The sequence below is a fragment of the Echinops telfairi genome, unplaced genomic scaffold, assembly GCF_000313985.2.
Source record: "Echinops telfairi isolate 266 unplaced genomic scaffold, ASM31398v2 ScPeMD7_31;HRSCAF=116, whole genome shotgun sequence".
NCBI classification, from domain to species: Eukaryota; Metazoa; Chordata; class Mammalia; order Afrosoricida; family Tenrecidae; genus Echinops; species Echinops telfairi.
This window is the reverse complement of record NW_022103928.1, coordinates 24,175,659-24,200,972: the sequence shown is the minus strand read 5'-3', so window position 1 is coordinate 24,200,972 and position 25,314 is coordinate 24,175,659. Positions and strand designations below refer to the sequence as shown.

Genomic DNA, 25,314 nt, shown 5'->3' with positions numbered 1-25,314 from the left:
CTAAATTAAATGGATTAATTATCTTTACCCACTCCTCAGAGCCACAAAGGCATCAACTTCACTAGTGTAACTTCTAAAATCAATACGGTGATGACTCACTTAGTTGTCACCACTGTATTAATTTAAAAGCTGAACCTACATTGAACGTTTTCCCCTTCTAGCTAACACCCTTTAAAACTACATAGACTGCATTTAGTTTTTCACACTACATTTATTTCATTTTGCCTAACCAGAAATGAGACCTTTCCTTTTCAGGGGAGAGGGATTAAGGAACCATTCTTGGGGGGGGGGGAGGCCTAGGAAAGTCAATGTGACACAGGTAACACAGGTAAGCACATACTTTATCCCAGCTGACATGATTTTGACAACATCAACTTAGTTTTAGTGTCCTTTCACTTAGTCCAGCGGATTTTTTCTTACAAATCTTTCAAAATACACATTTTACAAGCATGTATCTGGTTTTAGAAATAATTTTAAATCCATAAACTTGATTCTATACAAACCATTGAGAATCAAGAAAGCAAGGCTTATCCATAGAATGTAGACTTTACAACTAGTGTACTCATCAGGTTTATCAAGTTGAATCCCTAATGACATGGTGAAATAGTTCATATGAGGTATACCTTTATTGCATTAAAGGGCTCTTTGGGAATAAAAAACATGTCACATGCACCCTTTTATTGACGTTCTGAAATTTGTGAAGTTAAAAGAAACATGCTTGTAAACTTTGTTCTTCTTTGTAGAAGAGTAAAATCAGAGTTTATGTATTCTTCCATGCAAACCATACTTGTTTTTTAAAAAGACCAATGACAGTTACTAAACAGACACATACATACATGCTTTTTGGGCAGTTTATTTTATTACAGCTTTTCTTGATTTGACTTTAGAAATTTACAGCATCAAAATTGTATTTTATCAAAAAAGAAATAAATTTTGAAGTTGCTCCCCACTGTTATACACATAACAACCCATAATTTACGTCTAATTTAAACAGTTAGTAAACCCTCTGGGATCTGTATTGTTCACAGTATGTAAAATATGCAAACCAACTTTGTTAAAAAGAAAATCCATTTCAAGTATCTGCAAGACTCAAAAATAACACACACAATCACATAATTTATCATTTTATTAGGAATAATTCCAAATGGGTTATGAATAAACTTATTCATTAAGTTGGATGAGCTTTTCAAAATCTCATAATGAAGATATGTTCACTAATAATCAATAAAACATCAGCAGTATTATGATACTGGGCAAAGAGGCTGATACCAAAAGCAACATGCAACATAAAAAAGATACAATCAGAGGAAGACAATCTGCTGAGTATTAAAAACCATCTCAATAGAAATCCTTTGCAACCAACGCAGAATTAGCTATGGCTCCAAACCATACCAGGGACGTTTGGCTGGTGGAAGCCAGGCGTCACTCAGGGGGGCAGGAGTGGGTATGGGTGTCCGCAATGCTTCAAGGGATTTGATAGTGTTTTGGAGCATTTCCCTGGCTGCCACAAGCAGTGTTAGAAAATCTTTTGGGCAAGGGAAATAAATATAAATGGAATGCTAATCTTTTAATCAGCAGACTGTCCCAGGAATGATAAAGGTATCAGAGTGAAGTAGTAAGGGGGTAACTTCAAAACATTGTTGTGGGCTCAAGACATTCAAAACCAAAAGTGTTAAATTGATATGTTTTGCTGTGTATATTCTCGACAACAAAATAAATTAAATTTGGAAATGGAAAAATAACATTAAATATCTTTTGGAACAAGGTGGAACATGCATAATATAGTGCTAAAACCTAATTTATGTTTCTCACAGAAGTTACTTGTTTTATGAAATTATAACAATTTTGTTAGAAAGACATTCAAAACGGATTTACTTAAAGGTGTCACATAGCTATGGCCAGGCATTTAGGCTTAAGGGAAGTGAAATTAAAAGAGGACACCTTTTTCCCCCAAGGTAAGAACAATTTCTTTGAAACCAAGCATATTGCTAAATAGCAACATTCCACTTGGTTAACAATAATTGGCAACAAAATAAGTTCAAACGCTGTAATATTCTGCCCAAAACCAGTTCCATATACTGTTTAATAACCAAGATGCAAACTAATTTTGTTGTAACAAGCCTAGACCAATTCAATCAAATTATGTCCTTGGTTAGATATCCAGTTTCATTTAACGTTTCGATAGCTCATTTGACAGCCAGTCAAGTCCCTCATACAGACCAGTTCCTTGTGTAGCACAAGTGGCTTGAACATACCACTGTAAAGAGAGGACAAGAAAATACTTGATCAACAAGGTTATATATAACCAGCATCTAAAATCCTTATATACATGTTTGGATTAGGTAAAAGCTTACATAGCAAATTAGATTACCAATCAACAGTTAGCACACAAATTGTTATATCCACACTGGTTACAAGCCCGCATTGCCAGAATTCTCACCATTTCTACCCAGCCTGCACCCTGCTTCCCCATCCATCCAGTTTCCCTGCTACTCCTTGCCTTGTCATCTTTGCTTTTGGGTAAATGTTGACCTTTTGGTCTCAGACAGTGTGAGTGTTAAAAGGATAAAATTTCTTAAGTAGAAAATAAAATATTTCCCTCAAATTTCATGTTGAGTCACTATAAACAAAACAAAAAACCAACTGTCATCAAGTCCTTTCTATTTCATGGAGACTCTCCCTCAGGAGATGGGTTTCTGAGGCAGTACATCTTTATGGGAGTAGACAGCTTTGTCTTGCTCCTTCAGAGCAGCCAGTGGATTTGAACTGCTTAGCTTGTGGTTAACAGCCCAACATATAACCTACGAGGCCACCAGGACTCCTCTAGTGAGTCATCAGTTGGCATAAATGTTAAGAAAAGTATAAATAACACGAGAGAGAGGGGGGCAGGATAAAAAGTGGGAAAGTATAGTTTAAAATGGAAGCTTTACACGAATTTTTAAAGCCCCTTTGTTTAAATACATGAATTGTGTACAAACATGTCAAAATGTTATATATCTCACTAGCAAATAATAACTACATCTGCAAGTTGATCAAAATGATCTATCCTGTAGATTGGTAATCTTCATCCCGTGCCCCGCCCCCCACCCCCCACCTCCTGTTTCTCCTTAAGAAAAAAATCCCAAAACTTAATCTACTTCTATTCCCACCTGTTCATTAGACTTTATCGATCATCTACTACTTCATCTAAAAAGACCATTCATGGGGAATTAGTAACTGATAAAACTACCCACTTGGTCATTTTAACCTTGTTTTCCATAAAACTAAATTCAAAGTAGAAGAGGCAAAATTTTGAAACGGTAAAGAGGACTGCTGATATTTTAGGGGCGAGCTTTTCAGAAAACATTGGGCTTTAGTCTCATGGTATCCCAAAAGTTTCGATTCTAAATACATACTACAGTGCCATTCAGTATTTGAGGACCCTACATGCCAGTAACTTAGAAGATTGTGGAAAGGCATAAACATATATCCTTCACAACACCAAAAACTTTATCATTTACACCTGGGACATCTAAGTCTAAATTGATTTACTGCCACAGCTCAGTAATTTGCCTTGTTGACAAGTTACTGCGAGATGACTGTAAAATGATACATTGTTTATGATGCCTTTATATAAAACAGCACATGATTGTTTGGGGCCAGTATTTCAATCACTGTTAAGTTATTTGAGAGCAAACATATTCTCTTATATATTTCAAATACCTTAGAATCTTTTTTAATTAGGGGTTCTTCCAAAAGCTTTTGATATGAACATGCCAACAAACAATACTAAACAATATAATCTGTAATACAGCTGTCAGCGCATTTTTTTAAAATTTCTTTTGACTTACTAGGCTAACCAAATTATAAAGTATTTCCTCTTAAGCTAGATAAACTAAAAATGAAGAATATATCAAATCTTTAAATATCTCAATTCTCTTATAGTGCAGGTTTCCACATTGTTATCAATTCTAAACCTTCTGAGAATAAAGTTAACAGCTCTAAAATAAAGCCTGAAATGGCTGCTTTTTATGTGACCAAGACAGTATGCCAATGTTTTAAAGGCTATGTATGTATTTATTATCTGTTCAAGCAGTAAAATTCATGTTTACATTTAATACTAAAACAAAACCCCTAAACTCACTAACATCAAGTTGATTCTGACCCTTTAAAACAGGACAGAACTTCCCTGTGCATTTCTGGGACCATAACTCTTTACAGGAATATAAAGCCTCATCTTTCTCCCAAGAAATACTAGACTGATGTAAATCTCCAAGTACTTACTGTTCTGTTACGAAGAGACTGGAGGCCCAACTTATCTGTCATTTCACTGATGGCCATTGCATTTGGCAAATCCTGTTTGTTTGCAAAAAGCAGCAGTACTGCATCTCGCAACTCATCTTCTTGAAGCTGAAAATATAAAGCAAAAGCATTAAAAACTATCAAACTGGAATAGAATTATTGCTTAAAAACCTCACACACACAACAGGGTGAAACTCTTAATTTCCTATAAGTAAAATTAAATAAATTACTAACCATCAGCCTAAAATTTTTTATTAAAAGATTGTTTTATTGGGTGCTCTTACAGCTCATAAAAATCCATACATTAATTATATCAAGCATATTTGTACATATCTTGCCATCATTATTTTCTAAACATTTACTTTCTAATTGAGCCCTTGGTTATCAGCTCCTCTATTTTCTCTTCCCACCTTCACCCCCTCGTGACCCCGATAAATTATTCTTATCTTACACCGACCGCTGTCTCCCTTCCCCCACGGCTTCTGCTGTTTGACCCCATGGGGGTTGGGGGTTATGTGTTGATCATTGCAATCAGTTCCCCCCCTCCTCCCCACCTCTCCCTACTCTCCTATTATCACTACCATTCCTGTGCCTGGATTCCGTGTGTCACGAGTTCTTATATTTTATCTGTACTTATATACATGCTCCGGTCTAGCCTTCAGTGAAAGACAGAACTGGGGTCATGATAGTGGGGGGTGATGAAGCATTATGGAACCAAACGAATATGGTGTTTCATCAGTGCTATACTGTACCCTGGTTGACTCATCCCTTCCTTGTGACCCTTCTGTGAGGGAATGTCCCATTGTCTACAGATGGGTTTGGGGTCTATGCTCCAACCCCCTCATTCTCAACTATATGGTTTTGTTTGTTTTATGTCTTCTGATTCCTGTTATCCAATCCCGTTGACACTTCATGATCATACTGGCTGGTGTGCTTCTTCCACGTGGGCTTGTTGCTTCTCTGCTAGATGGTCGCTTGTTTAACTTCAAGCCTTTAAGACCCCAGACTTTTGATAGCCAGGTACAATCAGCTTTCTTCACCACATTTGCTTATGTACCCATTTTGTCTTCAGTGATCGTGCCGGGAGGGTGAGCATCACAGAATGCCAGATTGTTAGACCAAAGTGTTCTTGCCTTAAGGTAGGGCTTGAGCAGAACCCAAAGTCCGTCCACTACCTCAGGGTATTGCCATATAAATATATGTAGTCTAATACCTCTATTTTTATTAATGTGTTTACATATATACACACCTAATATCAGCCTAAATTAATTCTCAATAAAGGTTCAGGTTCTTTCATACCTTAAATCTCATATCCTTCAGTTTTCAAATCTAGTGCGAAAATTAAATGCCTTCAAATAAAATGAAATTTTCTCAAGCCAACCATCCTAATACGGTATACAACTCTCTTATGGTATACAACTCTTAAGCCTTCCGGATGAACTCTTGAGGGTCAGGACTGCCAAGAAGAAAATGGGAATAAAGTGTGTAAAGCCTAGTGGGGTGCTGTATGTTAGGCAATGCTGGGCTACTAACAGCATGGTTGGCATTCAAACCCACCAGCTGCTCTTTGGGAGAAAGGCTAGCTGCTTCCAGAAAGTCTCAGAAATCCTGTAACAGGGTGGCTCTGAGTTGGAATGGACTCATGGCATCTTTCAGGACATTCATCCTTTCTAAGCAGCTAGATAGCCAAACAACGGTAAAGCATCCCAACTTTAGGCACAGTGGTTAAAGTGCTCAACTAACTACTAACTAAAGGTCAGTGGTTCAATCCTATCATCCCCCCAAAGGAAAAAGATGTGGCAGTCTGATTCCCCAGGGATGTACTCTTGAAACCTGTACAAGTCAGTGCTTGTTCGACAGGGTCACTGTGAAGCAGAACTGACTCGACAGCAATGGGCTTGGCTTTAAAAGTTCTTGTTTGTGTGGCAACATCAAGACAAATATAAGATAGTTTTAAAAGTCGATACTGGTAAGAATGAGGAATACAAAAAAAGAAGAGGAATATATGATGAAACATACATGAACATCGAAAAATTATGTTACATGAAGGAAGCTAGTCATAAAACATCACGTTATACACAAGAGGAATCAAAAGTTTATGGGAAAGTTCTTTTAATTCCATTTTTCCAGGGACTTTTTGAAGACTTCTCCTATGACTTTATTTAAATAGTAAGAATAGGTTAGAGAAAATTTCAAAAAGATTTAAACTATAAAACCACAAAGTCGATTAATGGTTGTCAGGTGTTACCACAAGGAGCCCTAGTGGTGTTCTCAGATAGGCGTGGAACTGCAAACCCACCCACTGCAGTTCCCTAGGAGAAAGGCACTTGCCTGATCGCACCAAACATGTATAGCAGGGGTCCTCAAACTTTTTAACCAGGGCCCAGTTCACGGTCCCTCAGACGCTTTGGAGGGCCGGACTATAGTTAAAAAAAAAACAACTATGAACACATTCCTATGCACACTGCACATAACTTATTTTGAAGTAAAAAAAAAACCAAAGGCAAAAACACCTGGCGGGCCATATAAATGTCCTCAGCGGCCACATGTGGCCTGTGGGCTATAGTTTGAGGACCCCTGATATATAGCCTCAGAAACCCTACAGTAACAGGTCACGGTAAGTCAGCATTGACTCCATGCCCAGTTAGCTTAGGTTTTTGTTTGTTTAGTTTTATTACTACACAGCAAGCACTCAGCTTGGAAGGGACACCTCCAGAGGAGGGAAATGGGGAGTGACAGAAAAGCTGTACAAGTAACACTGTGATACTGATTGTATAACTTTATAAATCTATTAAAAGTCACTGACATAAATTTTAACAAGGTGAATTTTTATTGAATTTTATCTCAATAAAGCTATGAAAAAGATAAAAAATTGGTGACTTATTTCATTAGTGGAGAAACTATTGATGGCTTAGATATACTGACACAATTGCTGTACAAGCTACGTGCTAAGGCCAGTAAATGAGATTTAAGAGATATTTTATGGCTACAAGTTTGAAACCATGATAAAACTGTTCTAAAAAAGCCCCTCAATAATGTCTCACCCCTCACAGGATTTTTAACAATATGAGAAATGAAAACACTAACCTGAGCAAGGCCAAAATGCTGTCAATTAAAATGCCACTACTATTACATAGAATTCTTTATAAAGGTTATTGTTACGAAACATTTCTAAAGTCATAACCCACCCACGGGGCATTCTAACAACTATTACGATTTCTTCCCATAAAATATCTTAGCCATTCTTATGTGCATAAAATGCACATGTAACAATCCATGGATAATAGTTCCTCGAGGTTCTTCCACAACGCCGGTAACATTCATTTATGTAATATAGTCATAGTCAAAATGTAGCAACTACTAAAGCTACTACCGCCACCCAGAAAAGTACCTCGGAAAAGAAGTTAATCTCTAGTGTAATCTTACCATTTTCTGCAGTTCTTCTGCTCCTTCTTGAATTCTTTCACGGTCATTGCTATCTACCACAAAAATAAGACCCTGTAGGAAAATTGTGTCAATAAATTATAACACTTAAAGAGCTCATTAAATAGGAAACTAAGTATAGGCAACAAAATCATATGAAGAGTTAAAAGGAAAAAGTCTCATTAAAAACAAAAAACACAAGACAGTAAATACTGAACTTCATTACCTCAACTCTAATGTTACCCAACTCACTGCTCTTCTCAGTTATGCCAAAGAAGCAATTTATCCCTTTCCCCAGCACACAAGGGCAGGAAAGTAGGAGTAAAATGACCACAAGGTGGGGACAAAAGGAAAAAAATAAACATTCTTAAAATCATAAACTTACTATTTAAGTTTATTTAAGCTTATTCCCTCACAGGCAAGCAAAGTGTAAAAAACTAAAAAGGACAGAGGTGGGGTGCGCCACACAAGCTGTTACATGCTTATCAGGAAATGTAAAGAAGAGAGCGCCTTGCCTCAGAATGCCACCTGCCAAGTCTGGAATCAGAGGGGGTAAGTCTTAAGCAATATATATCAAGAATAATCCAAAGTTCATTAAATCACTTAATAAAACCATAACAAAAAAGAAGTAAAAATTCTTAAAATACTCAAATACCTGAATTTTATACTCTCAGACAAAAGGGAAAGCAATTACAATGAATTAAAGACTTTCCACTAATGTTCAAATGAGAAAGCATAAAATTTTCAGCTAGAAAGGGGTGATTTCACTTTATTAGTTTTGTTAAGTTCTAATCTTGTAACTCTAAAATTAACTTTAAATACCGCATCCACTCAACTATAAGCTGACCCAAATATCAGCCAAGGCACCCAATTTTACCACAAAAACGGCATTAAAAATGTACTGAAAAACTCACCTTATACATGAGTATATACGGTACATTCTTCTCCATACAACTCTGAACTCCTTAAGTATTTTAGATCATTTGTTACTTTTTTTCATTCTACTTCTTTTTGATTTCTTTTTTAAAAAATCATTTTATTGGGGGTTCGTACAACTCATCACAATCCATACCTACCATTTGTTACTCTTATCACCACGTCTTATGCTGTTAACAGTGTAAGTAATGACATTCAATCCAGGGGGGGGTGGGGGGGGGCAAAAGAGTATTTTCTATTTAACACTCAGCACAGTATCAGGGCTTGCCAGAAGAATTTCATACTTAAAGTATGTTACAGTCATTAAATGACATTAACTTCTCTTGGTCTGGGCAAAATCCAATGACCATTTCCTTTATCTCTGGGGAAACCAACATTTTAAACACACATATTTAAACATATGATTCTACATCAAAATTCTTTTCCTTTGAGAAAGCTTTTGGTGCTTAAGAACCAGTTTGTGGTAGAAAGACAGTACCAGAGGCAAATCTAGCACTACTTCTCTAAAATAAACACCAATAACCTTATAAACTATAAAAGGATTAAATGTAACCTTGAGAGGTAGAACAGGATACAGCGTCATGTTTTACATTATTGCAGACATTTAATAAATGTCACAATCTCCTTTCCCAAAATTATTTTGAAAACATGAGGATTAGTGCCCCTCCCATTTTATCTTGGCTTGTAATATTCCATCTTTATTGTGCTTTAAAACGTAAATCCTGCTATGAACCCTAATGTGATATTATTGAGAGGGAAATTTAAGTAATAAATGACCAATTATTCCCTTTCTAATCAAGAGTGTAACAAGGTAATTTATTACTAGAAACACTGTGTCCTGAACTAATATAAATTAGTAATACAGTGAACTGACCTTTAAATATATTCCTTTAAGTTCTATAGCCAGAAGTTGATGAGTAATTCTAAAAGAAAGGTAAGAGTCTGTGCCTATCTAAACCAAACTCCCTGCCGTCAAGTCGATGACAACTCATGGCAACCCTATCGGAGAGGGAAGAATGGCCCCTGTGGGTTTCCAAGTCTGGAACTCTTGACGGGAGTAAAAAGTCACATCTTTCTCCCATGGAGTGATTGGCAGTTTTGCAATGCTGACCTTGTGGTTAACAGCCCACCACAGTACTAATAAGACACCAGCAAGGCTCCTTATCTGTGCTTATAGCAAGTAGCAAGTTTTCCAGAGGGCAGGAGCTCTCTCTCTAGTAAAAGCTTGTGATTAATAAAGTGGTCTAGAACGGCAGGAATAAAGCTAATCTCAACAATTTAAAGTAAATTATGAAACTAACTAAACAAGGATAAGGGCAGGGTTGCCCACTGCAAGGTTTGGGATTCTCAAACACACTGCCATCTTTTAAAAATAGCTATGGGAAAAAAAAAGAAAAAGAAAAAAAATAGCTATGTTAATAAATGCATTAACTTATAAGTTAGAAAGCATGTCACTTATTTAACACAACTCAGAGTACCCTGAGCCTTGATGGCACAGTGGTTAAGCATCGTGCTGCAATCTGCAAGGTGAATAGTTCAAAACTATCAGCTACTCCTCAGGAGAAAGATGAACTTTTCTATTCCTGTGAAGAGTTGCAACCTCAGAAACTTATATGGGCACAAAATCCCTCTATTTCTCAGAGCTTGAAAAGACGAAGACTGGAAAGCTGGTCATTACTCTTTTATTTCCAGTTACCTGGCCTCAATCGAGAGGCTCTGTTGGTGTAGTAGAGTTAAGGCACTCGGCTACTAATCCAAAGGTCAGTGTCTGGAACACACCAGCCACTCTAAGAATAAAGGTATGGTGGTCTGCGTCCATAAAGATGCAGAGCCTTTGAAGCTCACAGAGCAGTTCTACACTGTTAGGAGCCCTGGGTTTGGTAACATGTGCAGACAATTTTGGTTATCACAACTGGGTGGGATATTGCTACTGACATCTGGGAAGTCTTTCCACAAAAGGAGAATTTATCCAGTCTAGACCCTGGCTACTTACTCAGATAGGTCCTCAAAGCAGCAGCATAAGAACCACCTGAGTATGGATTGTTCTAAGAGCTCTAAGAGTCCCCAATAAAATTATCTTTAAAAAACAAAAAACACCTGAGAACTTACTAGAAAGGCAGAATTCTTGGGGCTTACTCATGAGCTAACAAATCAATCTATTTTGGCAAGATACTCAGATGACTCATGCACACTAACGATGGTGCAGTAAGCTACAAGTTGGGCTGCTAATAACAGGTAAGCAATTCGAAACCACCTGCAGCTCTGCAGGACAGATGAGGTTGTTCTATTCTCATCAAGAGTTACAGCCTTAGAAACCCCCAGCAGTTCTCCTGTCCCCTTCAGGGCCACTGTGAGTTACAGTAAAGTGACCAGATTTAGAGCGGGACACCAGTGATGGGGGTGGGGGTGGCGGGGTGTTCTTGATTAAAAATTTGGTCTATATGGACCAAATAGACCATTCCCTAGCTTGTCGTGCATTCTTTCCCAAAATCGGGACTTTTTAAAAACGCCAAAAATCAGGACTGTCCCGCCAAAAGCAGGACGTCTGGTCACCTTAAGTTAGAATCAACTTGATGACAATGAGTTTTAAGTTTGGCTGGCTTATATCGCTGAGTCTCTGATTAAGTAGCTGGGGCTATCTGGGCTGTGGGATTTTTTAAGTGCTCCAGGTGATTTTAATGAGCTGCCAAGCTTGGGAGCCTGTGCTTAATGCAATCACTACTTTTCTTTGCCTGTATTATAGGAGTAGGATTTTCTAAAAATCATTATCTTTTCATTCCATTTTACACAAACATTTCGAAGCACTGTCCAGTTGGTTCAATTCATGGCTGATTTTTTTGGGAAGGAAATCTCCAGGCCTTTTCTTAGTCCACCTTAGTCTGAGAGATCTGCTGAAACCTGCTCAGCATCACAGCAACACACCAGGGTTCAAAATAGGCCTCCCACATGGAAGGTGAGTGGGACATATGCACACGTTATCAAATATCTTAGATGTTAACAAAATATATCTAATGCATTTTCTTACTATTTTTAACACAGTAAAAAATTGAAATGGGCGAAATGGACTACTTCTTACATTCAATAAAGTAAACTACAGTGACAAAGTTATACAGATCTTATTTTCTAAACTAAATATGAAGCCATTCGAGATACTGATGTCTGACACTATTGGGAAGCCAGCCCTTTCTCCAACCAATTTTACGAAATCTTAGATGATCACAACAAATAATTCGTTCACCCCATATATTTTGGCCTTCAAAGCCTGGAGTATCCACTGAATATGGAATTGGTCATAAGAATGTCAACTCACATACAGTGAAACACAATAGCCAAATAAACATGTAAACTTTAGAACACAAAACATGATGTTATAAAAATAGATAGCACTCCTTACCTGGGTATTTTGGAAGTAATGCCTCCAGAGAGGCCTAATTTTATCTTGACCACCAACATCCCATACCGTGAAACAAATGTTCTTGTATTCTACTGTTTCCACATTAAAACCTTCAAAGAAAACCAAAAAATGACCACGGTGCACAATAAACTACCATTAAGAAAATAAACCCCCTTTCTGTGAAATTGGTTTTTTTAAGTTCTGCTAATGTTCAATGAATTAAAAAGTAAATGTTTCAAAAAGTAAGTTTTTCTATATTAAATTATATTTCACACTTTATAATACATGACATAAATTAAAAATAATTTATCAACTTCCTTACCAATAGTAGGAATGGTGGTGACTATCTCTCCTAACTTCAGTTTATACAGAATGGTCGTCTTGCCAGCAGCATCCAATCCAACTAAGAAAAGAGGGTGAGATTTTAGATTTTAAATCTAGACTAAAGGATACATTGAGACCTCATTTCTGATTCCTAGACAAAAGCAAATAGCACAAAGCTGTGGAATTGAAGAGTAGTGCTTGACTGCCTCAGGGTCCTGTCTCTAGCTTTGCCCAAAACTAGGGGCATGCCTGTAAGCAAGTACTTGAAGAAATCAAGATCAAGGAATTAGTCAAAGTAAGGGGACTGAATCAGATCATCTTACGATCTATCCCAACTCAAGCCCTTATTCATTCTATGAACAGCCAGGTTTTAAGACAAGTTAAAATTGAATCACCAAACGCATCAAAATAAATGAAGAACTGTCTTATTAGATTAGTAAATATAATTTCCTTTAATTTACAAAGTTTGGGTAAAAAGGTCTTGATTGGGGATGGGAGAATTAACTATCCCCTAGTCCCTTCATAATAATAAAGATGAGGCAAATCGTGGTGAGCCCTGCACATTGAAACAAAGTCCTGCACTAGGTGCCACTGTAATCATACAGTATCCATTGGCTAGTTTTTCAGGAGTAGAGAGCCAGCCCTTCATTCCTCTTGGCATCACTCAATCATCTGACAAAGGGGTGTGGTGGCTGTGCACAAAGTGCAAGCCAAGTGCAGCCCTAAGTCCATTTCAACATCAGATGTAAGGAAATGAGAATGAAATCTTGGGTAATGTGAGCTGTAGAAATGTCTTTACTATATTCATCTCCAATATAAGTAATGCCTAGAATTTTTAAAGTATTCATTTGAGGCAGCTATATAAGCAGGGAGCAATGTATTCGTGAAAAATTCCACAAAAGTACAAGAAGTATGCCTTTTTAGCAGTGATTAAAAACAAAACAAAACCCACCACCAAATAATGCCAACCCCAAGGCCACTCTCCTTAAGTGGATTCCAACTCAGAGCAACCCAATATCTGAGGGTGTACCCCCCAAAAAGGAAATTTTTTCCCAAAGCTGTGTATTGCTTTTACAAAACAACCATATCATCTTCCAAGTACTCCATTACACTTAAGACATTTGTCAAATCTGCAATTATATTCTTGGAAACATTTTTCAAACTCATCTGTTTGATTGGCTGACAGCACCTCCCTCATTTTTTTCACCTCTTCTACGTCTTCAAATTGCTGTCTTTCATGTCCTTCACTCACAGAAACAAAAAAGAAGTCACACTGGAACAAGGTCAGGTGAGACAGGTGTGTGGGGCAGGTGAGACAAGATGGCGCACTGAAATGTTTGTGTGAGCAGGTACATTGTCGTGGTGGCAAACCAGCCCCATTATGCAATCTTTTCAGAACCTCTAACTAGAGAGAGCTTGATTAACAGTCTGACCTGGTGGGATGAACTCCAATGTACTTTAAGTCGACATTTTCATCTATTTGGGAAGTTGATGGATGTCCAGAAAGAGGTTTGTCATCAATAGACATTTCACCTTTTTTGAAATGAGAAAACCACTGGTACATTTGAGTTTTTCACATAGCGCTATCCTTGTAAGCTGTGTCCAACATCACAACAGTTTCTGTGGCATTTTTCCCTGAGCAGGAAACAAAATTTCACAGCCACACGCGGTTCTCTTATATCAGCCATCATAAAACTTTACGAAAAAAATTCACTGCAACCAGAGAGAACCTTCCCAGGTGATGCCACTGGGTGGACTAAGAGCGAGCTCACCCAGTGCTACAAAAGCTCTGCCCAAAGGAGCTTTATTTTGGGTAAACCCTTGTAGGATTTTAGAGACTACAAATTTTCACGAGCCACATCTTTCCTCCAAGATAGTAGTGATAATGAATAGCAAATTAAATACTTAAGAAGTATGAATTGGGGAAAAATAAAGTATGAATTGAATTAAAAAGCAAGGACTTTCAAATCATGCATATTCTATCAGTATCTAATAACCTCAATAAATGTATCATACTTGACTGTCGAGATTAATGCTATAACAAATTTTGAAATCAATTCAAGGAATATTTATATAGGACACTTTTAAATACTTAAACAACACGACTTAGCATGAGATCAATTCCTTAAAGGGAACTAAAATCACTTCATCATATTTACATTTTTGTGCAAATACTTGTAGCACTCAAAACCAAACTCACTGCCATCAAGTTAATTCCAACTCATACCGATCTTTATAGGGCAGGGTGGACCTGCCTTTGTGGATTTCCAAGACTGTAACTCTTTATGGGAATAGAAAGCCTCATGTGGCTGCTGGGTTTCAAACCAATGACTTTGCAATTAGCAGCCCAATGGGTATGCCACTACGCCACCATGGCTCCTTAACAGAACCAAGACTATGCGGAGGGAACTCCTGTACAGAGTCACACCCTTGGAAATCCAGTGTCAGTTCTACCCTGTCCTATCGGGCGGGTCACTATAAGTTGTACAACTTGATAGCAGCCTTTTGTTTTTTGTTTTTTTTTAAGCAATCCAAGCTCTTTCTACCTGTGTGACAATACATTTTGCTCGGTGCCCTCCTAAGGATAGCTGTAGGATCCCTCTAGACTGGAGACTAAAATTCCCAGTGCCTTCGTATTCCTTCTCCTCTAATCAAACCCTCTGTCCTACCTTCTGAGTATCAGATTTATTCTTCTGAAAATACTACATTTTAAATAGTAAGCAATCTACCCAAACATTCATCCATGGGCAGAAAAAAAACTGCTAAGCCACATATTATTATTATAGTTAATAGTAGTAGTAACTGTAGTACAAGAGGGGCCTCAAAAAGTTTGTGGGAAATGCCAATTTAAAAATGGTATTTTTACAAAAATTTTTTTGAAGCATCCATGTATAGAACAGTATCAAAAAGGTCAGAAAATATCCACTGCATCAGTCCATCTTATTAGTCTATTGACCCTCTACCAAATTCTTGATAGGTGGCATAGGGGGTTACTGTTAGGCTACTAACTTCCAGGTCAGCAGTTCAAACTTACCAGGCGCACTCCTATAAAGAGTTACAGTTTCAGAAATCCAAAGAGTTCTACTCTGTCCTCTAGGGTTACTTACTATAAGTCAGAATCAACTTGAAGGCAGTGTGGTTAGTTTGGTTCTCTCCTGATAACCTGTCTAAAGTATGTGAGACAAAGTCTGGCCAACCTAGTTTCTAAGGAGCCTCCTGACTGTACTTCTTTGAGGAAAATTTGTTTACTGTCTGGCAACCAGTTCTTCATCAATACCATAATTCAAAGGCATCAGTTCTGCTGTCTTTCACAAGCACATGAGGCAACTGAAAATACTATGGTTTGGATATCAGAGTGACATCTTTGCTCCTTAACACCTTAAAGGCTCCCCCATCATGGAGTCTTGGTTGTGTAGTGGGTTATCCACTGAGCTACTAATTTTAAGATCCTTGGCTGGGAGCCACCAATTTGTTTCCATAAAGGTTTAAAAATCTCAGAAATACAGAGAGACGCTTCCAGCTCAATGACAGTGGGTTTAGTTTCTGTGCCCGTAACAAAAGCAGCTTTGCTCCACCCACATCAAGGCTGTTTCAACTTTGAGGAGGTAGCAGTCCTCAGCCATGTTTTGAGTGCCTTTCAACCTGAGAGGCTCACCTTCGGGAACTATTCATAAGGTTTTCAGAGGCTAATTTTCCAAAAATGGACCACCTATACTTTAAATCAGAAAAACCAAAGGAGAGGCATGGTGCGCCTTTTCAGGCGCTTCATGTGAGACCAGTTTACTGGCAGGACTGTAGAATGCCACATACATTCAAAGTGGTGAAGTCAGACACCATCTCTGAAGCCCTGCTTTTGTTATGTAAACTTGTTGTTTGTCCTTACTTTGACATATCAAAAAAACCCAAAACCAAATTCACTACCACCAAGTCATTTTTGACTCAAATCGACTCTATAGGACAGAACAAAGCTGCCCCCATGGGTTCCCAAACTGTGAATCATTACGGGAGTAGAAAGTCTTAGCTTCCTCCCTCAGGGCAGCAAGTAGCCCAAGGCCTAATTTCTCTACACTGGCAGTTCTCAACCTGTGGGTCGCGACCCCTTTGGGGGGGTCGCCAAAGACCATCAGAAAACATAAATATTTCACAATATATAATTACATATTGTTTTATGATTAATCACTATGCTTTATGTTCAATTTGTAACAATGAAAAGACATCCGGCATATCAAATATTTACATTACGATTCATAACAATAGCAATATTATAGTTATGAAGTAGCAACAAAAATAATTTTATGGTTGGGGGGTCACCACAATATGAGGAACTGTATTACAGGGTGGCATCATTGGGAAGGTTGAGAGCCACTGGTCTACACCCTACTCTACACCTGGGGCTTCTCCCAACAAATTCCCATCACAATCACCTGTACTTGCTTTGCATCCTGCTTTTAAATCATTGGTAAAGGTTGGAGCCTTCATGTACTAATAAGCAAGCCAATCAATAAACTCACAGCCATGGAGCTGATTCTGACTCATAGTGGCCCTATGCACTACTGTTCCAACTGATCTATAAATTAAAGACACAGGCACAGATCTCATTTTTTGTTTGTTTTGCTCAATCTGTTTTTTAAATTTATTTATTTTTTAATCATTTTATTAAGTGCTCATACAACTCTTCGCACAATCCATACACACATCAATTGTGTAAAGCGCATTTGTACATTCACTGCCCTCATCATTCTCAAAACATTTCCTCTCCACTTAAACCCCTGGCATTAGGTCCTCTACAGATCTCATTTTAACATGTGAACTGCCTATAAATCTATGAAGGGAAATTCAGGCCAAATATTTTAACTTACTACACAAGATGTGATATAATTTTTCTATTAATAGAAGCTTAATATCTGCTTGCATGAATATTCTTCCACTTCTACATTAGAATTTTTCTCAAATACATTATTTTTACCTAAAAAAATAATTTCCCCAGGAAGCAAATTTATTAGAATCTCTGACATGTCTGCACTAAGGCCTTGAATATACTTATACTAATTTTCATTTTTTTAAGTGTTTACAAAACAGTAAAACAACAGTTTATACCAAGACATTGAACTGGTTAATTCCAATTCAACTTCCCCTGCTGAGAATTTTATTTTCAACCCCAGATAAATAGTGAATCAAAATCTACATTTCAACAAGATCTGGGGACCTAATAGTATCTATCAAAGTTATTTTTAAAATATAAATTACATGATAGTTTAAAGGTTCACAATCACAAGAAAGGATTCTAAAATCAACTGTATTCAAAGTAATAAAAGTTACACAAATGCAAACCAAGTTAAAAAACAAAAAGGATGTCTACAGTGATCTTTCAATCCACCATCACTTTTTAAACCTTGCTAGATAGTTCTTGTCCCAGAAACATGTCAGTTTAACAATTTTCTAATACTTTAGTTATTTCTTTAATGTTGCAATCTTCGGCAAAAAGATTTCTACACAAAAGGAAACTGCAGTAAAGCTCCAAAATCAGGAGCTTGTGTAAGGTGGAACCCTGACAAAGAAAAACTCAAATATTTCCTATGAAAATGAGCAATAAAAGTGTTAAGAAGGCACCCTTTAAGGGTGGAAACTTGAGAAACCCCTAAAAACAAGGCAGTCTCATCCAGCTCCAACTCTCACAGGTTTCACTGTACAACCAATTCACAAGCAGCCAAGATAAAACTCTAATCTGTACAGGACAGGAATGTCCTCAGTACCAACCTTCAAAAGCAAGTCACTGTTTTGATAGACACACTGTGTGCAGTGCATTGGCCAAAGTGTTGAGAGCAAAACTACTAAAATCTTTGCCAATCATTAAAAAGTAAGACTAACAAATTATGGCAGTGAAGAAAACTTAAAAATATTGTCAGATAAGTAAAATCACAAATTTTTCTTGATTTATCTCTCAAGTTATTTACAAGAAGTTTAAATGTTTCTTTCACACTTAAAATATAAAATTGACTGCAAACTGTTCAAAGCATATCGTCACTTAATTTTATAATTTAATTCTATTACTCTCCCTATTTTTTTCATATGAGTTATGAGAGAGGTCCAGAAATGTCCCCAGGATCATAGCAAGTAAATACATAAAGTAGGTATTCAAAGGGCCACATCTTGTGGAGTAAATCAAACTCATGCAATACTAGCAGGAATGTAAAATGGCACAAATGCCTTGAAAAACAGCTTGTCAATTCCTCTACATGTAAACTAGTTACCATATGATCCAACAATTATGCTTGTTATTTACCCAAAAGAAAAAAACCCCATATTTGCTTATTTATTCCAGAATGTTCATCATGGTTTTATTTCAAAAGGTAGACACAATGTGAATGTCCTTTTACTGACAAAAGGAAAAACCAAATGGGGAATTACTTGGTCAATAAATAGAATAAAGTTTTGATGTATGCTGTAATAAGGACGAACATTATGCTAAGTGAAGAAAGCAAACATCAGGAAACGTAAATCCCAAGGCAGAAGAGCAGAGTCCCAAAGGCTGGGGAGAGAGGGAAGTGGAAAGTGACTGCTAATGGCGCGTTTGTTTTGGGGTGATGTATGTGCTCTGGAATTAGACAGTGGTGATAGTTACACAACTTTGTGAATTTAATAAAAACCCAAAATTCAAAAAATACTTAAGTCTGATTCCAAAGGCAGTCCTCTCACACAGCACTTACATACTGCCATCCCTGCCTTTAAGTTTTTCTTACAAAGTATCTTTAGGTTTTGCTTTTATGCAACAAATCAGGATTATCTGCACTTTGGTCGATACGTTAATAACAGCAAGTTATCAAAAGTGTCCGCTAACTCAACCTTGTAATAATGTGTAAGAGAGTATAATCCTGTAAGGATAGCTATTATCTTTCAACTTTTAGTGGCATAAAACTGGCAATTTCGCTTGTTGCTTTATATCCCCTATTTGAGCTAATCAGAAGAATTTTAAGGCCGACAGTAATCTTTTCAACGAATGTTTAACAATTTCATAATATGCTACGTCAAAACAAAACAACTCAAAACCATGACAGGTCTTCAAAAGAGTTCATAGAGAAAAAAAAGATCTTTTCATTCAATTTTTCCATAAACTTTCTGAAACCCCTCATATAACCACAATTAACTATAATTTTTAAAGGAACAAAATCTCTTAAAAGACAATAAAAAATAAAAAGATTGAATAAACATAAATATTACTAACGATGAGACTATAAGTAATTAACACTTTAAATTTAACAAAAATTTTACTTGGTTTTCTAACAAAAACATTTTTATAATCAGGAACAAAAAAAATTATGAAATAAACGGGCTTATAAGATACTCAAGAGAAAAAATATGAAACCACTCTTGAAGCTTGCTTAAAATGCTGGTAATATTTAAAAACTAATATTCTGGTTCCAGAAAAAGCCAATCTCATTGTCATCAAGTCGATGCTGACCCATAGTAACCCTATAAGGCAGGGAACTTACTATCCCTGTGGGTTCCCGAGACTGTAACTCTTTACAGGAATAGAAAGCCTCCGTTTTCTCACACTCATACAATACAGTCATCATCTCCAGGGCAATGCAAGACTACAAGTGTACAAGCAAACTTTCAGAAAATAACACTTTTTCAACTTCTCAACGGACAAGCTTCAAAGTAGAGAGACGGAAACTAAACATTTCACTACAGAATGCATTAGTGTTTTGGTATATAAACAAAATCTGATGATTCATTTAATCATGGATCAAAATGTGACACCAGCCTTTAAAAATACATACTACAGAAGTTTTTGGTTGCAAACTTGTGCTACATGAAAAATCTAACTGGGAAACTGGTTACTTTTTAATCTAAACTAAGTATTATTCACAAAAGTAATTTCCACCTTATAAGTAACAACTGTCAATCAATAGTCCAAACGACATTAAATCTGACATATTGTGTTGGGTAAAAGAAAGGCTGGCTGCTACCATAAACGACAGACAGTGGTAAACCAGTTATTATAAATCGGAATGTAAACTGGGTTGGTTTTTTATTTTTAAAGTTGATTATATATATTAGTATATTAGGTAACTATAACTTCTAATGCCTTTTAAAAATCTAAACTTAAAATTCGGATGTAATAATAAAAACGAAAACTGCATTAACATTTGACAGATTAGATACATTACAGGTTATCTTTTAATACACTTTTAAACGGTAGTCTGGAGATGACAGACTAAAAAATGCATGAATTTTATCTAAGCCAGCAGCAACCTTCCTAATGCCGCGACTGTTTATTGCAGTTCCTCATGTTGTGGTAACCCCCAACCATAAAATTATGTTCGTTGCTACTTCATAACTGTAATTTTGCTACTGTTATGAATCGGGCCACCCCTGTAAAAGGGTTGTTCGACCCCCAAAGGGGTCGCGATCTAAGCTTTTGCCAAATTTATCACCAAAAGGAAATACACGTATCGGTGTACTTAAATTTAAATTGTTATACAACAGGGAAAAACCATTAATGCCTGGTAATTCTAATACTTTTAATAGGGACCAAACCAAAAAACAAACTCACTGACATCAATTCTAACCCATGGTAACCCTATAGGGCAGAATAGAACTTCACCTGTGAATTTTGAAGACTGTAACTCTTTACAGAGTGAAAGCCTCATTTTTCTCCCTTAATAGGGGCAGACACCTTAAAACGGAGCCATTTTTACACTACCAATCACTCATAATAAAATCAGACAGAAAACCTAGTAAACTTCCAAACCACCTTTTCCCCTCATGCAAATATGTCTGTTTACAATGTATTTGATGAGTTAGTATAAAATCTGACATTGAGACTGTTTTTAATAAAGAAAACCTGGCTTTTCCTAAATTATAGTGAAAAATAAAAACCTGATTTTGACATAAAATCAACAATCCCAAATTATGGCTTTTACCCCTTGTACAAATGCAGAAATTAAATACTGTCCCTCTCCCATTTTAAGATTTAGGACTGGAGGGAGGGGAAGCATGTCTCTCAATATATTAACTATAACTAGTTGTCAAAGAGGTGATTTCAATTCATGGTGACTCCGTGTGTTTGAGACTACGACAGTGACCCATTTTCAATGGCTGATTTTTCAAAAGTAAATCACCAAACCTTTCTTCAGAGGCATCACTGGGTTAACTCTTGGTGTAGGTGTTTGCATTGGGATGCCAGGGAGATGGGCTTCCGACTCCAGTAAAGTTTGTCTCAGAAACCACAGGGGTCACCATGAGCCAGCACTGTCTCTATGGCAGTGAGGGGTCTTTTGTTTGTTTTTTTTGAAAGTTTTAGCCTTGCCATCACAAAAGACTAATAATGCCTTAGTCTATTCCAACTCAGTTACACTATATGGCAGGGCAAAACTGTCCCATTGGGTTTCCAAGACTTTAAATCTTTTGGGGAGTAGCCAGCCTCATCTTTCTCCCTTGGAGCAGCTGGTGGATTTGAACCTCAAACCTTATGATTAGCAGCTCAATGCTTAGCCCACTAAGACTAAGGAGCTGAAAAATAACATTTCATTTACCATAAATGTTTAAGTAAAAGGACAGACACACTATAGATTCAGGAAGACAACGCAAAGGAATAAGCTGGCAATTTATTACAGTTCAAAGTCCTCTGACTGATTCGGGATCCCTTTTCAGACTGCCAATCTCAGCTACTTATAAAAGTTTATATAACGTAGTCTTTCCTTTCTAATGTTCTCTGTCCTAATAACTGAAATCTAAAAAAACTTTAAAGGAGAAAAACCCATGTAATTAGCTATGTGGATGAATTAACAATTGTCTTCAGATGGGAAGTTGAAGTAAAAGGAATTTACACCCTTACTATTCTTACATTTTTAATATTACAGAAGCTGGCTATGAACACTTGTGATGGTAGTAGAGCTAGAAAATAAAGCCAGCTCACCCTCCAGAAACTAAGCTAATAAGCCAAAAAATTCAGATGTTCCAAGATGGAGGGGCTCCTTTTAGTTTACTTGGCTGTGAAGTAGACTGCTCACAGCACATTTAAGTGACAGCCCGTTTTCTCTAAGCTGATCAAAAACCGACTCTCAGAAACAGATTTTAAAAAGTTAATTCTCTAACAGTTTTTTTTTAAATTGTAGTTCTCCTTTAACAAGGACATTCTGAACATTAGTGTCATTGTGTTCAGTTTAGTTAATGAAAGTTTGTTCAATTTTGTTTTTATTTTTTTCTAAAAAGGGCTGTTTTGTTGTTGCATGAACCCTTAACTAGCTGAGTGGTGTGCTGTCTGGAAACAAAAGCGAAAATCAAATACTTAAGGTTTTTGACGCAAAAAACCAGAGTCGTGGTTTCCACCGTTTTCATGGGATGAACTTACTAATGGGGGGCGCGGCAAGAAAGCGGATGCCAGCGCAATTCGAAGTTTGGCAAAGTGGACGCTGCGGACTCCAGCCCGATAACGAGCTCCCCCTCCGCCAGGCGCAGGGCCTGGTCACTTCCTGCCCCGCCGCCCGCTCGCCGCCGGGTGTGTTCAGGGTACGCGGGGCGGGAAGCGGGGCCGGCAAGGCTGGAGTGGCGAGCCTACCCACCTCCGATCGCTGCCCACACCCTGCGAGGAGCCCGAACGCACCCTCCCACCGGGCCTCGCCAGGGTCTTCGGGGCCCCGAGTCGGAGCGTTCGCCTTGCCCACCTCCCCGCCCAGTGTGGTGGGGCTTTCAACAGGAGGGAGGAGAGCGCAAAGTCCCAGCCAAAGCCGGGCCGGGGGTCTGGCCCGGCCCCTGCCGGAGACAGAGCGATGGGGGCCACTCACCTTCCCACGCATTCCCCCCACCTCAAAGATTCCTCCCGAGCCCGGCCCACCTCCCCTCCCCCACCACGGCCGGCGGAAGGGAAAAGAGGCCCCGAGGCCGCCCCAGGGATAGAGAGGTGGCCTTGGACCCCGACAGGTGCCCCACCACGGAGCACGAGCCCCCACTCACCCATCAAAATGCGCATCTGCTTCTTGCCGAAGAGGCGGGAGAAGAGAGAAGAGATGGTCAGACCCATTGCGACGGGGGCACTTGCGCTGGGCAGGAGCAGAAGGGGTTAGGGGCGTCCCCGGGCCTTCTCCTCTCACGCTCCCGGCAAACTGAGCGAGAAGGAGGGGAAGAGCTGAGGAGAACGAGGGCAGCGGGGGGGCTGCTCGCCGGCCGGCCGGTCGGACGAGGCTTCGGGACCCTGGCAGGAATTAGCGGGGCGAGGACCTACTCCGCGACTGGCGCGGCAGCTCTGGCTCCGGTGTGAAGGTTCTGCTTGTGCCACGTCACGCGGCGGCCGCGGCGACTCCGGCGGCGGCGCGGCCCGGCCCCTCCAACGCGGACAAAATCTCGTCACCCTCGCCCCATCCCCCTGTGCTTCCGGTGCTGCCCGAGCCACTACGCTTGCTACGGGATTGGCTGGCTACGCGGACGTGCGTCTCCCGCCGCCGCCAGCGCCGCCCCCTCCCGGACGTGGCTCCCGGAACCCGGCGCAGACTGTAGGCGCAGGCGTACTTGGATACGGATACGGTCGCACAATGGTTCGGTACGTCGCTTCCTGTCAGACTCCAGGAGGATACCTCCACCCTCAAGGTTGTAGTTCTTGCTTCCAGCGCAGCGAGCAGTGCATTATGGGTTGGGTAGTGAACCTCTGGGTGGTTTTTTTTCTATTCTTTGGGGGGTTTCCTGTAACGCACGCTGTGCACGTTGGGAATTTCCCCCTTTCACAAACACACACGTCTCATCCTCAGATCAGGCGCTTGCCCTAGTGGAAGGGGAGACCAGGCCCTTCCTTCCCTGGAGATAAGTGGTTAAACGCCAGCGTGGAAGTGGACAGGCTGTGTCACCCGATAAGAACTCAGGCTTGCCATCCATGTCATTGCCTCAATGTGTGTCTGGACTAGAGAGCTCCAAACCTTCACTGGCTACTGCAGCGCTTCAGAAGATGCCAACGAGGAACACCTTAGCTTTTTTTTTACCCCCTGAAAAGCATAAAAGATTTGGTCCTTATGTTAAGTATTTGTGATCTTGTTTTCTAATCACAAAATATACATCTAGGGGGAGGAAATTACTTTTTTAAATGTTCTTTATTCGCCACCTCCTGCATATTTCCTCCACAGTTTTCAGCAGTTTTGAATTCGTTACTACAGCTTTCCCCAACTCTTACCTTTCAGCCTTCAGCTCTAGAACAGAGTAACGCTTGCACTTAAAAATGTTCTTGAGCCCCGATTAGAAGTCTCCCTATTACTCAAGCCCAAACCATCATAACTTCCTTTCATAGTTCTTTGCTTTAATTTATGGTTATTGATTCTTGACAATGCTATTCCCCCTAAAACATATACAGACCCACACACCCGCTGAAAGCTCCAGGAAGATAGGAGCCTTGTCTGTTTTTATGTTCCATTGTACTACCTGAACTCAGTACACCTAGAACACTTAATACACGTAGTCCAATGATAACGGGAATGTGATAGGGAAGTGACTAAGCTAGTATATCTGTACTATGGAAAATGATTAAGTTTAAAAGAGTAATAATATTACTAATGAAACAATCTCCAAAAGATACAGTTAGTGGAAAATGCCAAATTATGACTATTGTAATAAAAGAATATAAATTTCCCTGGTGTGAGTGTAAAATTAACAAAACAAGAATTTGAAGTATGAGAGAGCCTCAAAATTTCCATTTCTTTTAATTCCATTTTCCCTTGAACTTTCTGAAGTCCCCTCATAATCTGCCATAGCGGCAGTCAGGTGACCTATTTACCGCGTGAGGAGGGCCTCTTCCTCAGAGGTAAGGAACCTGGCTTTAGAGTGATAGACAAGAACTTGTTCTATATATTTAAAATTAAATCTGCTTTGTTGATGTTTGTGACAGGCTGTAGTGTAACCACCATAAAAATCATGCTAGCAAAATTCCCACCACCTAAAAAAGCACACACACACACACACACACACACACC

At 38.7% G+C, this 25,314-nt stretch overlaps 1 protein-coding gene across 1 annotated transcript; it reads right to left on the bottom strand.

Annotated features, from left to right (window-relative positions):
* Window positions 1–1,108: 1,108 nt before the first annotated feature.
* Window positions 1,109–23,628, bottom strand: ARF4 (ADP ribosylation factor 4). Its single transcript, XM_004702399.2, has 6 exons — window positions 23,318–23,628; window positions 12,357–12,437; window positions 12,035–12,144; window positions 7,708–7,779; window positions 4,264–4,389; window positions 1,109–2,257 (listed from the first exon to the last, which is right to left on the bottom strand). Exons 1-6 carry the CDS (start codon window positions 23,382–23,384, stop codon window positions 2,171–2,173), a joined length of 543 nt encoding a protein of 180 aa, XP_004702456.1. The 5' UTR covers window positions 23,385–23,628; the 3' UTR covers window positions 1,109–2,170.
* Between the last annotated feature and the right edge of the window lie 1,686 nt (window positions 23,629–25,314).

Coding starts and splice junctions, on each gene's coding strand:
- ARF4 (XM_004702399.2), bottom strand. CDS start 23,384: ATGGGTCTGACCATCTCTTCTCTCTTCTCCCGCCTCTTCGGCAAGAAG. Junction 4,390..7,707: donor CAGAAGAACTGCAGAAAATG/GTAAGATTACAC, acceptor TTATATTTTCAG/CTTCAAGAAGATGAGTTGCG. Junction 2,258..4,263: donor AGTCTCTTCGTAACAGAACA/GTAAGTACTTGG, acceptor CTCTCTTTACAG/TGGTATGTTCAAGCCACTTG.